Source organism: Dinoponera quadriceps, unplaced genomic scaffold (genome assembly GCF_001313825.1).
Source record: "Dinoponera quadriceps isolate SergipeBrazil2010 unplaced genomic scaffold, ASM131382v1 scaffold676, whole genome shotgun sequence".
In the NCBI taxonomy this organism is placed as follows: domain Eukaryota; kingdom Metazoa; phylum Arthropoda; class Insecta; order Hymenoptera; family Formicidae; genus Dinoponera; species Dinoponera quadriceps.
This window is the reverse complement of record NW_014554818.1, coordinates 1,404,827-1,418,128: the sequence shown is the minus strand read 5'-3', so window position 1 is coordinate 1,418,128 and position 13,302 is coordinate 1,404,827. Positions and strand designations below refer to the sequence as shown.

The following is a 13,302-nucleotide window of genomic DNA, read 5'->3' as shown; positions in this document are numbered from 1 at the left end:
ATTGGCATCACTGCCTCCGCGATGCAAGATCTTGAATCGAGGGTGCGATCCATCCGCTGCAAACGCTTCGAAATGCCCAAAAAAAGCCATGATTGCTTTATACGGCGCTTTGAAGCATTTGCAGCGTTTAATAGACCGCATTCCGAATTGTTTGTCGGATGTAAAAGTTACAGGAAATTACTGGAAATTCTAGTACTTTTCAAGTATCTACTAACATAAATACTAGACTTTGTTCCGAGAACAATTTAACATTGTCATTAGTTTGCTTCAACGACGGGTCAAACGAATCTTCTCTTTTCAACAGGACGATCTAACAGCTATTCAAATAGATATTTCGTCTCTGCTAACAAAAGATAAAAGTCCTTACGTGTGATCTTACAATGCATGTAAATTATATTCTAATAGAAGACAAAAATATCAGAGTAATAAGATTTGATAATGACATTGAATTGAATCAACATCGTCGTGGGAATTATTCGATTTCGGCAACATCGAGGATACGATCGATCCTGCGATAAAAACAGAATCGAACATCGATTCATGGGTCGACATTGCCCGTCTCGATGTGTGTGTGCGTGAGGCTCGCTCAGCTGTTCCCAGCTGTTCCGCGCGACAGAGAGCAAAAGTGGCGATCAGAGACGTTCGTCGAGGCTGTCGTGCGAGAGATCGCATTCGCGTACGTGCGCAATTTTCCGCGCTCACGTCGTCGCATTTATTTTTAGTACATAACGAGTTTAGTGCCATGTCACGTCGCCGTTACGCACCGACATCAGGATTTTTGCTGCGTAACTACGCGCCACCGAGTTCCTGAGATTCGGACGAGCGAGATCGTGCGAGGGACGCGCACCGCTCGAACTTTGCCCGACTGCGACGAATAATCCTCTCGAAACGGTCATCTATGCGTTAACCATCTCGGCACGCTCGTTCGGGCCGGGTGATCCGCACGTTGCTGGGATTCGTCGTCAGCTGGTAGGCTTCACCGAGATCATCATGAGGAAGACACGTTCCAACATTTTCCGCGATATTTACTATCAGCCATACGATGACAGCACAAGGCTTAAGCTTTACTCCAGCAGTAAAGGTAACTTGTCAATATGTACACTTGTAGATAGCAGTGTGTTATCATAAAATCACGATAACAACCTTTGTGTTGTAAAGTGTAACGGGTGACATCACTCTTGTTATTGTTTCAGTTCTTGTTCTTAAGAATTCTGTCGTGTCATTGGGGAACTTTATTTAATCGTAGAATATAAATAGATTAATCAGTCACAGATCTCTAATGTGATTATTTATATTGTTATTTAAGTCATATTTTTATTTGATCCTTTTTTATTTTCGAGCGATTGTTGATTTTAACGGTCATTATAGATCCTTTTGTATCCTCTGACTGCGTATTGAACGACACAAACCTTTGAAAATACAGCTATTTAATCACTTGATCAGAAGTTTATATCTATCCTATTAAAGATAATAAGTTATTCTCTCTGAGAAACTGTTTGCTGTTTTACAGCCAGTCTGCAGCTGATACAGCGTATGTCATTACTGAAGAGCCTGAAAGTCCATAATGGTTGTGTGAATTCTATATGCTGGAACAATAGCGGAGAGTTAATACTGTCCGGGAGCGATGATCAGCATCTTGTTTTAACTAATGCATATAATTACAAGGTATGTTTTGAATTACATGGTTGTCATTATATGAAAATTGGAAAGATGTTTCATATACAGCAATACATATTAGAATAAACTCACTGATTGATAGCAATTATTATCCTGCCAACTAGCACACATGTTGTGTTTGTTTTAATTTAGCAGCGAAAGCATTATATCACAGTATAATCGAAGCATATTGTCAGCGAAATAATTTCGTCACTTAGTTTAACTTGGAATTTATTCCTGGACACTGTCAAAGTGGATTGTGCCAAGGTTATTTTTGATTTTACTTAGAAACCGCGTATCCAGAAGTTTAATTATGCAGGTGGTCCTCGAACGTTTTCAGTTTCAGTGAGTTTCGAGGACGAAATATATTTATATGAAACAGCAATTACCATACATCTTGTTATATAATTAATGTGCACACATATGTTTTTCTTTTCTACTTTATTTTTATTTCTCATGTCTGACTTTAACAGGAAGTATTCAGATATTTATCAATAATGTTAAACTTATCATTGTAATTTCAAGACTATTATTTTATATTTCATTATACACAAATGTAAAAAAAAAAAACAGGATAATTATTGATTTGGTATCAGTAAATGTTAATAACGTAATGTTGTGTACTATGTAGACTTTATGAACAAAATTTTAATAGCAGCAAGTATTATACTGTGTTGCTAAGCTATAGGACACAAAGAGGAAGTCATACAAGTTACATTGGCATTAAACCTTTTCAAGGAAATGTCTTGGACAGTTAATTCTAGCCAAGGTCTAGACATTGACATAGTTACAAATGTAGATGCTGTGCCAAACCAGTAAATCCTTCAGATGTACATGTGGCTAAATTTATCATCCAGAGCCATCAGTTTAGATCCACCTTAATAATTAACAGCAGTAGTATAGTACCGTGTGCAGTATATCGTGCAGCATATTGCTGTAGATCTCTTTTGAATATATTTCAAGAAAATATACATATCGTCGAGGTGGTTTTTTCATTTTTATACAGTTTATAAGAAGATGGTACAAAAGCGCTTTATTCTTCTGAAACACATCATTAACAGAAATTAACATTATTTAATTAAGCATCGTATGTTTAATTTGAAACAATTACAAAGAGGATTTCAAATCCAAAATGTAGCGCAAATTTCTCTGTTCGATTCTTACACGGTTCGGTCCTTACGTGGACTTTTCTCTTTTAAGGTACTAACGGATTATAAAACCAGCCACAGAGCAAATATTTTTAGCGCCAAGTTTTTGCCTAACAGCGGCGATCATCGTATCGTTTCTTGCAGCGGAGACGGCATTATTTTGTATACAGGTAATTGATCAACAGAGACGTTCGCAGAGAACGAATTAATGAGACCGAGTGTTCTCGCATTATCAGATGTGCTGAGTGCCAATATCGCATTTGCAGATCTCATGAGGCGTACAGAGACGTTCCATAATCAGTTCACGTGTCACACCGGCACCACTTACGAAATAGCGACAATACCCGGTGAGCCACATAATTTCCTAAGCTGCGGGGAGGACGGTACCGTGAGATGGTTTGATCTCAGAGTGAAGGACAAATGTAGCGCCACAAGGTGTAGAGAGGTAATTTAACGTCTGCGTTAGACTGCGTGAGCTGCGCTCGAAAAGCACGCTTCGAACTTGTTGTTGTTTATTTCCAGGATGTGTTAATTTCGTGTCAAAGAGCCGTAACTGCTTTGTCCGTGAATCCGGTGTCGCCGCATCAAATAGCGATCGGGTGTTCCGACAGCACCGTAAGAACGTTCGACAGAAGAACTCTCGGCACACCGGCCACTGGTAATGGACTTGCTGGACAACTACACGATAGCGCGACCAGAATGACATATTTTTATGTACGTTCCCTAGGCTGGACAGACGCGGGAGGTTCAGTGAGACCGTTGTGCAGTTTCACCGTGCCGGAATTCGAAGGCAATTCCTACAGGATCACGTCGTTGAGCTATAGCCCGGATGGACAAGATGTCCTTGTCAGTTACAGTAGCGATCATCTCTACTTATTCAGTATCAAGGTAACAACGCGTTAATGTAGCTGCAATCTACCTACATTTCCCACGATCAGCCACAACTTCGCTTCTTATCGCTGATCAACGTGTGTCATTTCAATCCTGAAATTCAATTTAGGATCAAGGCAGCTTGCAGCTGCGGAAAGACGCGACGATGGGAAAGGGAAAAGGGAAGAAGCATCCGTTAAGGTCGCCCCAACCAGTTCGTCGCTTGAGACTGCGCGGCGATTGGTCCGATACTGGTCCCGACGCGCGCCCAGAAAGAGAAGGTGGACGCCGCAGCGGCACAGGTAAATCTACGTGACTTACCTGCTGTATATTTTACGCGAGTAATCTCGACTTGTCGTTCATCCAGAGATCGCTCAAGCAAGACCGGTGCTTCATACTTCCCTGATGCAAAGGATGACGGACGTGCTCAGCAGAATGTTAAACGATCCGGCTACTCGCGCTGCTCTCAGCGGTGGCGGCGAGGACAGTTTGGAAGGTGTTATCGAGCAACAGGAAGGTATTCAAAACACCGAGAATAATGGGGAATTGAGTTCGGAAAGGAATGACGAATCGGCTGAGTCAAGCTCAGGACACGACGGCAATAATGCGGGAACGAGCGGTAGTCGAATGAAATATTTATTTACCTCGCGCGCCTACAATAAATTTGCTTTCATTGATATATATATATTTTTTTTTTTTCCTTTGAAGGAACTATGAGTTCGCACATCGATCGAGCTGGATGTAGCACAGCCACCGACGAAACGACGGACGACAGAAGAGCCGAAACGATAGAGGTCGAAGAGCGAGAATATGATCAGTTAGCCTCGCATAGTGCGTCCGCCGATGCAAACAACGGGAATTTAAACAAGTCCGACGATGTTCCTATGGAAACTGAATCTAGTCAGAGCGACGCGCAAGCCGCTTCCGCCTGTTCCACGAGTAGTCATCATAGAACCAAGCATGACGACGTGTGGGACGAGAGTGGAAGCGCGAGCGAAGCTTCGCGCGCCAACATAGATAGTAAGCAGGAAAGTATGATGGAAAATCTGCAGGATAGATTAACAACGATGCGAGATGGTTTCCTCGAGAGGTAAGACTTCTATTTCTCGATGCTCTCCACGCTTTCGAGAATTCACACCTTGACGGAAAAGCAGCAGCCAAAAGAACTCGCGCTGGTAGTCGACAGTATTCTGCTTCATCTACTGCTTATTACCAACGTGAGCTTTGATTGGCTGCCGCTTTTCTATCAAGACGATGAGAATTCTCCCTAATGCTCGAAACATGAAAATCGTCGAGCTTCCGTCTTCGAGATAAACATCTTAATTAAACATAATGAAAATCTGTCGCGTACGATGATCCTTAATTAATATACTTAATGTGTATAGACATGGCAGTGAACCTGCCGTGAGTTTAACATATTCTGACAAAAGCTCAACTAGCGCTACCATATCGCTTGGCGTCGGCGATGAAGTAACTCGCGACAGTTACCATCCAGGTGAGCACTTACCTTCCTTTTCTCTCGCTCCTTTCTTTCTATTCCCTCGCATTCATTTTCGCACAACGGCTCGTTTCTCAGGACCATCTGGAAGTTGTAGCGATGGAACTCTCGACGCGGGACCGAGTAATAATCACAAACATCGTTACACCGATGTCAGGGAGAGTAAGTATCAGCGTTCTCTGTTCTCCGATCCGTTTCGTAGATTCTAATACAGCGTGCTTGCATCTTCGCAGAGGCTGAAGAAGTCGTTGATAGCGAGGACGAGGATATCCAGCCAGGTGAAAGGTCGGTTGGTCCCGCGACGCTTATCTTTCTCTCTTTGAATTCCTTCAACAACGACGAATCAATATTTACAGATTATTAAATCCAGTGGAGGCTGAGATGGACGAAGCGATTGCCAATGCTCGCGCGTCGCAAGGGCACGAGACGTTCGACGAGACCTACCTGACTGAGCTTTGCGTGAAACGGAAATACATGGGCCACAGGAACGCGAGGTATGACTTGTATCATCTTCTCTAGTATCATTTTCAACTTATCACTCGCATAACACACCTTCACCTCAGCTCGATCAATGAGACAGCGAGAGTAAAAGAGCGATACGCGAAGCGTACGCCTTCGAAAGTCGTCAGACGACACGTGTGAGAAATGTGATACAAAAACGAAGCGCACGTTATCATTAGTTGCATTAGAGAGATTAACACGATTTTGTCAAAGTACGCCAAGGAGCTGTTGAGGGGCGAGGCGATGCATTTGTGAGCCGAATCACGGTAGTTTATAGTCGATGTATCACCAAATCTATCATGACGGACATGATAACTTCTTTTTATCTCTCTCGACCGACCGAATCCTGCCGTCTAATCAAAGTGTCTCTCGTCTACGTTTTGAACGTGTCTGGTAGATCGGAAGCCAAATCATTGGCCCGTGTAGTTCCGAAAAAAGCCTCCGAGCGGACTGGGCCGTGTATCGTTAGGCCGCCGCCATATTATCTGATCGTTCGCCCTTCCTCCGTTTGACTCTAGTTTCTTTAGGACCATGATCAAGGAAGCGAATTTCTGGGGCGACGATTTCGTCATGTCAGGTAGTGACTGCGGTCACGTGTTCGTGTGGGAGAGGGACACCGCCAGGCTTTGTATGTTGCTCGAGGCGGATCACCACGTTGTCAATTGCCTGCAACCGCACCCGTACCTGCCGATCCTGGCCACATCCGGCATCGACTACGATGTCAAATTGTGGGCGCCGGTGAACAAGAAGGCAGATTTCGACGAGAAATTCGCCGAAGACGTAAGCAGCCGTCGTTTCTTTCAATTGTAAAAGAAAAAAAAGGAAAGGAAAAAGACGATTATCTTACCGTCGCTCCTTGTGTTTTTCAGCTGAAAAAGAGAAACGCGGTCATGCTGGAAGAAACCAAAGACACTATTACTGTACCTGCGGTTTTTATGATCAGAATGCTGGCATGCCTCAATCAGATACGCAGAGGTAGTGAACATTTATATTAGTATTCTCAGGATCTCTTCGCGGTAGTTCGCTATACTAACAGAGCGATACATAAGTAGGGATAATAAACCGAAGATTTCGGGAAGTCTTCCATTGTCGTGCGCAGGTATTAAAGTACGTGATGGTTTGCTTTGGATGCTGTGAAGCTTTGCCTAAGTTCCCCCGCATTGGCTGTGTACATGCTCAGATATCTTAGTCTTGATTACAATCTCGGTGAATCGATAGATTTTCTCTCTCTCTTTTTTTTTTTCTTTCACTGTATATAAAAATATATGACTGAAGCCTTCGGTGTTTTTGTGTTCTTTTAAATATTTCCTTTAAAATTATGAGATATTCTGTTTTAGTTTCTTGTTTTTAACGCACATTCGTTATCATTAGCCAATGTGTTTTGCATTTGTTCGATCACCGAGTAGATTCCATCCAATAACGGACGGATTAAGAAGAACAGATTGAGTGTCCATTTACCGAGATTTCGTTTCTTTTACTTTTAATTGCTTGAAATATCTCCCAGAAATGTTATGCTATTTATTATACGAAAAGAAAAGAAAAACGGACATTAAATATTGTTCGTCATTCCGAAAGATAGATGTGTTGTGGATTCGATATTTTTGAAAACGCGCGTTTGGTAAGTGTACTGCCATTATCAATACAATCAGAATGTTACAAAGATGTAAGAAATTATATAATTAATAAATTGTCATTTTTTTTTATAGATCTGACGCTTGCGCCATGTATATAAGAACTATAAGTACCAAAATTAATTTGTGATGGACAATTGCGTAATGTAAAGTCACACTGCCACATGCACACTTCAAAATTGTAAAAAATAAACTTTTCGATAAAGAAATTGGCGAGATATTTTTAATATATACGTGCGATATATTAAACACATTCTTTGTTGTTTCTGAATTCTTGTAAAAATTATACTTATTAAAGGAAGATGATGTGTACGAAATTTCCGACTCCGATGGTTGTCAAATTATTTTTCAATACATTCTTGCTAAAATTGCTCCGAATAATAATATAGCATGGAATCGTGTAAAAAAATCCTTCGGAAGGAAATATTAGAGTCTATTTATCTTTATTAATCAAAGAAGGAGATATGTAAGTATCTGTTCTATTTGATCACTATATGAGCAAGGGAGGTATTTATGATTTCGATGAGAATGACGCCATTTAATTTATTTTACTCGTATTTGCATATTAGAAATATGTGTATGTATATGTTATGTTATCCTATATTACATATATGTGTGTGTGTGCGTGTGCGTGCGTGTGTGCGTGCGTGCGTGCGTGCGTGCGTGTGTGTGTGTGTCTATACGATATCTCGTATTCAAAATCAATACTAATCTCCGAAGATTCGCCTCTAGTCGGAAGGATGGATTAAAGTCGACGATAAATGGAACGAATAAATGATTTTTTCGAAGCGAGTCGCACACTACACCGTAACGAGCAGTTCATGAATCTAGTTGTCGGTTGTTTGTTACATTAATCTTCTTTGTTGAAACTAAAACGTCGCAAGTTGCGCACAATGTGTTATTCTTTACATATTATATCGGACAGGATAACAGAATCTTGTTATTAAGATATCTTTACGGTCTGAGGAAACGGCCGATAAATTTGTACAGATAAAATCATGCAAAGTTATGTCGGTTGTTTTGTAGGTCGAGGTCGCAACAGGAGACGGAGCGGCGACGAGAGCGGCGAGTTACGAGGTGGCTAAGTCGTCTTCGACGATACTGCAAATGGTGACGATAATAAAAGTATAATTTGCGTATCACGATAACGTCTCCTTGCGCGGGCGGCGTAGGATACCTTGCTCGGTGCCGATAAATCTTGCATCATATGTGTGACGAATTGAATTTCTGAGGCTCGGTATCTTAGATATATATGCAATAGCAGTCAAATCGAAAATTGCCCTTGTCATTGCCATTTCACGTGCTTGTTTATAACACGGAATTCCTAGTAGAATCGTGTTGTTTAGCGTGCCGAGGAAAAAACTAGTTTTTTTTTCTCACTCTCTGTATATACTTTGCGTTTGACGTGATCCGCGTGATTGTCGCGATACGTTAGCCCCTTAACGATAATTTTCATCCGACTCATACTGCGTGTTATCTATGCATTACGATTTTGCATATTTATAGATAGAGATCGCCGTCGAGCGGAACAAGCGGCAGTGCGGCGCATCGATAAATATAAAAGAGAAAACGAAGGGAGAAGGAAATGGAAAAATTAGTATGCTAGTCGAAAGTTTGCAATAAGGGACGTCTCTCGTCTCTGCTACACGTATACTTTTTATTGTGTATTGTTTAATATTTATATACGAAGAACGGCAGAAGACTGCACTGTCGACGATCTTTGACGGCAGTGGTGGCGATAGACAAAAATATCGATTCGTGTAATCGGTGAATTGTTAAGATTTCGAGAGACTCTGCGTAATATCACATTTATATATGTAGACTTGAATTATTTATTTTCACTACAACGAGACATAAAATGCGCGCGCGAGAGCGTGTATCAGGAGTGTAGCAATAAGATCTCGCAGAATTGTCTCTTGCTCGAGACAAAGGTACGAGATGTATGGCGACTGAGTTGTGCGGAGCTGCTTCTTAGAGAAAGGGATTTCTTACTGTTATCGGCATACACGATGATAACCCCTATGAATTCTCGCGTGCATTTCGCAGAATCGCTTACGGTCATTACACTTTCCGTTTGTGTCACAGATGGTATCATCGAGATATTCGAGGAATGAGCGGATCTTAACGAAGTCAGTAATACGATTTGCACTTAACTTCGTAGAGAAAGGAAAGACGCGAGTCCGTTAATGTTAGAACATTGAGATAAATATTATTGTCGTAAGGCGAACTTGTAAGTGCCTTACAGGTATTCAAATTTAAAAAGAAGAAACAAACTGAAAGGAAAAGCAATAACAAGAGTAATAATCCGCTTGAGATATGTAGGCAGGTTTTTTGCGAGGAATCAAGGATTTCCTTGTAGATTGACGAGATAATAAACGCGCACTATTAATACCGTATCTCGCGTCGCGTCGCTTGTGCAATTTTAATACGATAGCTAACATGATAGAGCGATCGTTAGATAAGTAACTTACATGCTAAGAGTTAAACGACATGTCTTTACAATTGTGTATTACGTGAAGGGTTTGTTTGTAATAAAAGTGTGAGAATGAACGCAGTTATGTACTGAGTTGTTATCGAGTTATCCTCCATCGGCATCATCCTGAATTGTCCGATCCTTTTCGTTCTTCCCGTTTGTGTTTCGCTTTACTGTTGAATAAATTCCTTCGACCGGATCTTTCGAAACAAATTCAGAGTTTTCCGCAGAGAAACGCGTGTATAAACCGAGGAAGGAACAAATAAAAGCAACGATTGGGAAGAAACTGAAATGAGGGAATGCAACTACGCTTTTTCAACTACAAAAGTTAATTTAATATTATAGAAATTAAAATCACCACATTGCTTCGCAAATAAATTAGTAATCAAATTAATAATAATATATAGTAAACAGATCAGATAGAACAAATCAGAATAGCTTGGGATAAAGTAGAATCTGTAAACATTTCTGAACTCGGGAGCTTGCAGGAGTGAAAGATTAAAAAATGTCAGCTGAGGATTTCTAGCTGCGTAAATGTCATCACTCATTGAGAATGAATAATTCGTCGGAATGAATAATTATTGTTTACAGTAATGACGCACACAAAAATGTAAACAAATTGATCAATTACACTTTTTTCTTGAATCTTCTTTTTAGGCTCTAAGAATTATTGATTGCAATTGGTCAATTTGCTTACTGTTTACGTTTTGTGTGTGTGTGTGTGTGTGTGTGCGCGCGTACTATACGCTTTAACGAGATAGGCTTTATCATTGGATTAAATTAATCCCTTATCCACAATTTTGCTTTAAGACGTAAGCAGTAATGAAATTGACCAACTATGGTTGTTTATTAGAAGAATAATCGATCGTAATTGGTCAATTTGTTTACTGCTTACGTCTTAAAGCAAGATTGTGGGCAAGAGATAAGTAATGTATGTATACGCGAGATGTCCTTTTTTTTACATTTGATCTTTTTTTTTTCATTTTATCCTTGTTATCCCTTGTTATCATATTCATTCATTTTTAATTCTACAATTTCATCAAGTTTAACACGTTCGCTAGTAGACCCTATTTGAAGGACCTTTTCCAAGGAGCACTTCATATTTTTATTTCACATAATTACATAAGATAAATTTCTAGTTTAATAATGTGGACATAGAAAAAAGAATTCTTGCTGTCACGCAAATGTAACGCTGGTCTTTTGTAAGGACGAACGTGTTAAACACATATTTAAATAATATCGAGTGTGTACACCGAGCGTCGTTAATGCAGTCCCATTTCCTAACATAAGTGACATCTAAAACTACGTTGCATCTAAAGTTATCAAACTGACAGACGTTGACAAATCAGCTGCTCTGCAGCATCATCGTCAATTTCTCGAATAACCAATAATCATGGTGCAAATATAGATTTAGATACGACAAGACTGATCGAAAATGTTTAATATCACTGCTAGGAAACGGGGCTGCATTAATGACGCTTAGTCTACATACATTGGGTTATTATCGGCTCTTTCCTCGGTAGTGAAAAGAAAAAAAAAGTGTTTCGCTTTATTTCGTTCTGCGGTAAATGTCGTTCAATATCATTCGGAAAAGTTCTTGCGGCAGGTCGCGCGACATTTGCTGTATGTGAGCATTCAATTGGCCGTACGTCTCCCTCTCATATGCCAAGTATAATCTCGGCAGATTTAGATCTTGGTACAGTTTCCTCACGCGTTTCACCTTCTCCGAATCGGTGGACCCGTAACACTCCTCCAAAATATTACGTTGTTCGGGAGTAACGCGTTGGAGAGCCGTGACGGCCAGCCACGTGCACTTGCCCTCTTCTATGTCAGTGCCGATTTTGCCGAGGACCTCGCGATTCCCGTAGCAGCTCAGATAATCGTCCTGGACCTGGTAGAAGTGTCCTATCTTCATCAGAATTGCTGTCGCTTGTCCGAACAGTTTTTGACTCTTTATCCCGACAAAGTGCATCGCTACTATCACTGGCAGAATGAACGTGTAATATGCAGTTTTGTAATAGGCGATGTCGTCGTATCGATCCATCGTAAATCGATCCAGGTTGAGCGTTTTGCCGAAATTTGTGAATTCCAGACACTGACCCATCAAAGTTTTCATCATGATCTCCTGGCAAGTCTCCAGTATGACGGTGTAGCACTCTCGCCCCTTGAAATGCTTCCGTAGTAGATGGTACATGACACTCTCTATCAACACAGCGTCGTTTATCGCCGTTAAGCCTACGTCCTCGTGCCGATACCAGCACAATTGTTTGCGGCGGATCAACGAACGGTCCTCGATGTCGTCGAGCACAAGGAGGAAGGCCTGCAGCAGTTCCATACACCACGCTAAAATCCGCGCCAGGTAAACGTTCTCTCGAGTTATCCGGTCAGCGGGTGTCAGTATGTAGTAGGCGTAGAGCAACATCAAAGCGCGAGTATTTTTCCCACCCGGGACGTTGTACTCGAGTACTCTTGTCAGCCACTCGGTAACGTCCGGAAGATTCAGCTTTTGACTCACGCTCACGATATCCTGAACGATGTCCGGCCACACGGTCATCAACTCACGAGTCTCGTTTTGACTGGTTAACTGTAACGACTTCGTCGTGACACGAGCTTTTTGCATGTTATCCGATCCGCTCGTATAAACTGCTCTTTCTACTATTTTATTCGTGTAAGATATGTATCGCAGGCTCATCGTCCTTGCGAGGTTTTTACACTGTGCCTGTTTGAGTATCAACAGCAACCGATTCCGTGCGATGGACATTTTCAACGATAAAAGGCACCGGAGTACAAACAACGAGACGATAGCGAAGGAAGACTAAATAGGACCGCTTCAAGCCGCTCGTATATATAAGTATTGACTACAATTTGCGCGCGAGCGTTATAACGTTCTGTGATTCATTCTATCATATCAGAGTTGTTTTCATTTTTAAGATTAACATTAACGTTGATTGCCACGGAACTTTTCACGATCCTGGTCTAAAAAGCCAATTTGATTTAATCAAGTAATGAAGCGATGAGATAACTCGTAGTTGGCGTCCTAAACAACTAAACTTGGCAACTAAACAACCTACGAGATATCTTGTAGTTGGTAGTCAACGTGTTAAATAAAGAAACACAATTAGCAGAGCTTTCCGACCTTTCAGTTGTTGTTATATACCTTGGACATCAATTATATAACTTTAATTACACAAATATGCAGATTTGGGCGGTTTTAATTTTTTTGTCAACTAAGTTGAATTAAAAGTTAATTGTCCACAAGTCAATTGATTTTACGTTAAAAGTTATATAAACAAAAATTAACTCGATTAAAAGTTAGGTTAAAAATTAAATTAGCTTAGTTTAAAGTTAAAAGTTAATTATGCAAAACGGTATGTGTATGTATGTGTGTACGCGCATGCGAATAATGCAAATGTATATTTTTATAAAAAAATATATACATATTCACGAACATGCGCAGTAGATAATCAGGCAGTTAAAATCACATAAACACATTTTGACATAAACATATCTAATTTTAACTATTTA

The 13,302-nt window shown here is 40.6% G+C and overlaps 2 protein-coding genes across 4 annotated transcripts; one reads left to right on the top strand and one right to left on the bottom strand.

The window, feature by feature from the left end:
• Positions 1 to 576: 576 nt before the first annotated feature.
• On the top strand, positions 577 to 9,862 carry LOC106742183 (DDB1- and CUL4-associated factor 6-like). 3 transcript variants are annotated; one of them, XM_014614893.1, is made up of 17 exons: positions 577 to 1,081; positions 1,511 to 1,665; positions 2,857 to 2,974; positions 3,071 to 3,249; positions 3,327 to 3,462; positions 3,532 to 3,692; positions 3,805 to 3,976; positions 4,042 to 4,293; positions 4,383 to 4,764; positions 5,060 to 5,169; positions 5,251 to 5,334; positions 5,406 to 5,457; positions 5,529 to 5,666; positions 6,201 to 6,453; positions 6,543 to 6,648; positions 8,331 to 8,414; positions 8,811 to 9,862. In XM_014614893.1, the coding sequence occupies exons 1-16, from the start codon at positions 991 to 993 to the stop codon at positions 8,387 to 8,389; spliced, it is 2,448 nt and encodes an 815-aa protein (XP_014470379.1). In that variant the 5' UTR covers positions 577 to 990; the 3' UTR covers positions 8,390 to 8,414; positions 8,811 to 9,862. The 3 variants fall into 3 exon arrangements, with proteins under 3 accessions (XP_014470379.1, XP_014470380.1, XP_014470376.1); XM_014614894.1 differs by lacking the exon at positions 8,811 to 9,862 and having other exon boundaries at positions 4,042 to 4,191; XM_014614890.1 differs by having other exon boundaries at positions 578 to 1,081; positions 8,331 to 9,862.
• LOC106742184 (farnesyl pyrophosphate synthase-like) lies at positions 9,522 to 13,051 on the bottom strand. The gene has a single exon (XM_014614895.1). It carries the CDS (start codon positions 12,536 to 12,538, stop codon positions 11,327 to 11,329), a length of 1,212 nt encoding a protein of 403 aa, XP_014470381.1. The 5' UTR covers positions 12,539 to 13,051; the 3' UTR covers positions 9,522 to 11,326.
• Between the last annotated feature and the right edge of the window lie 251 nt (positions 13,052 to 13,302).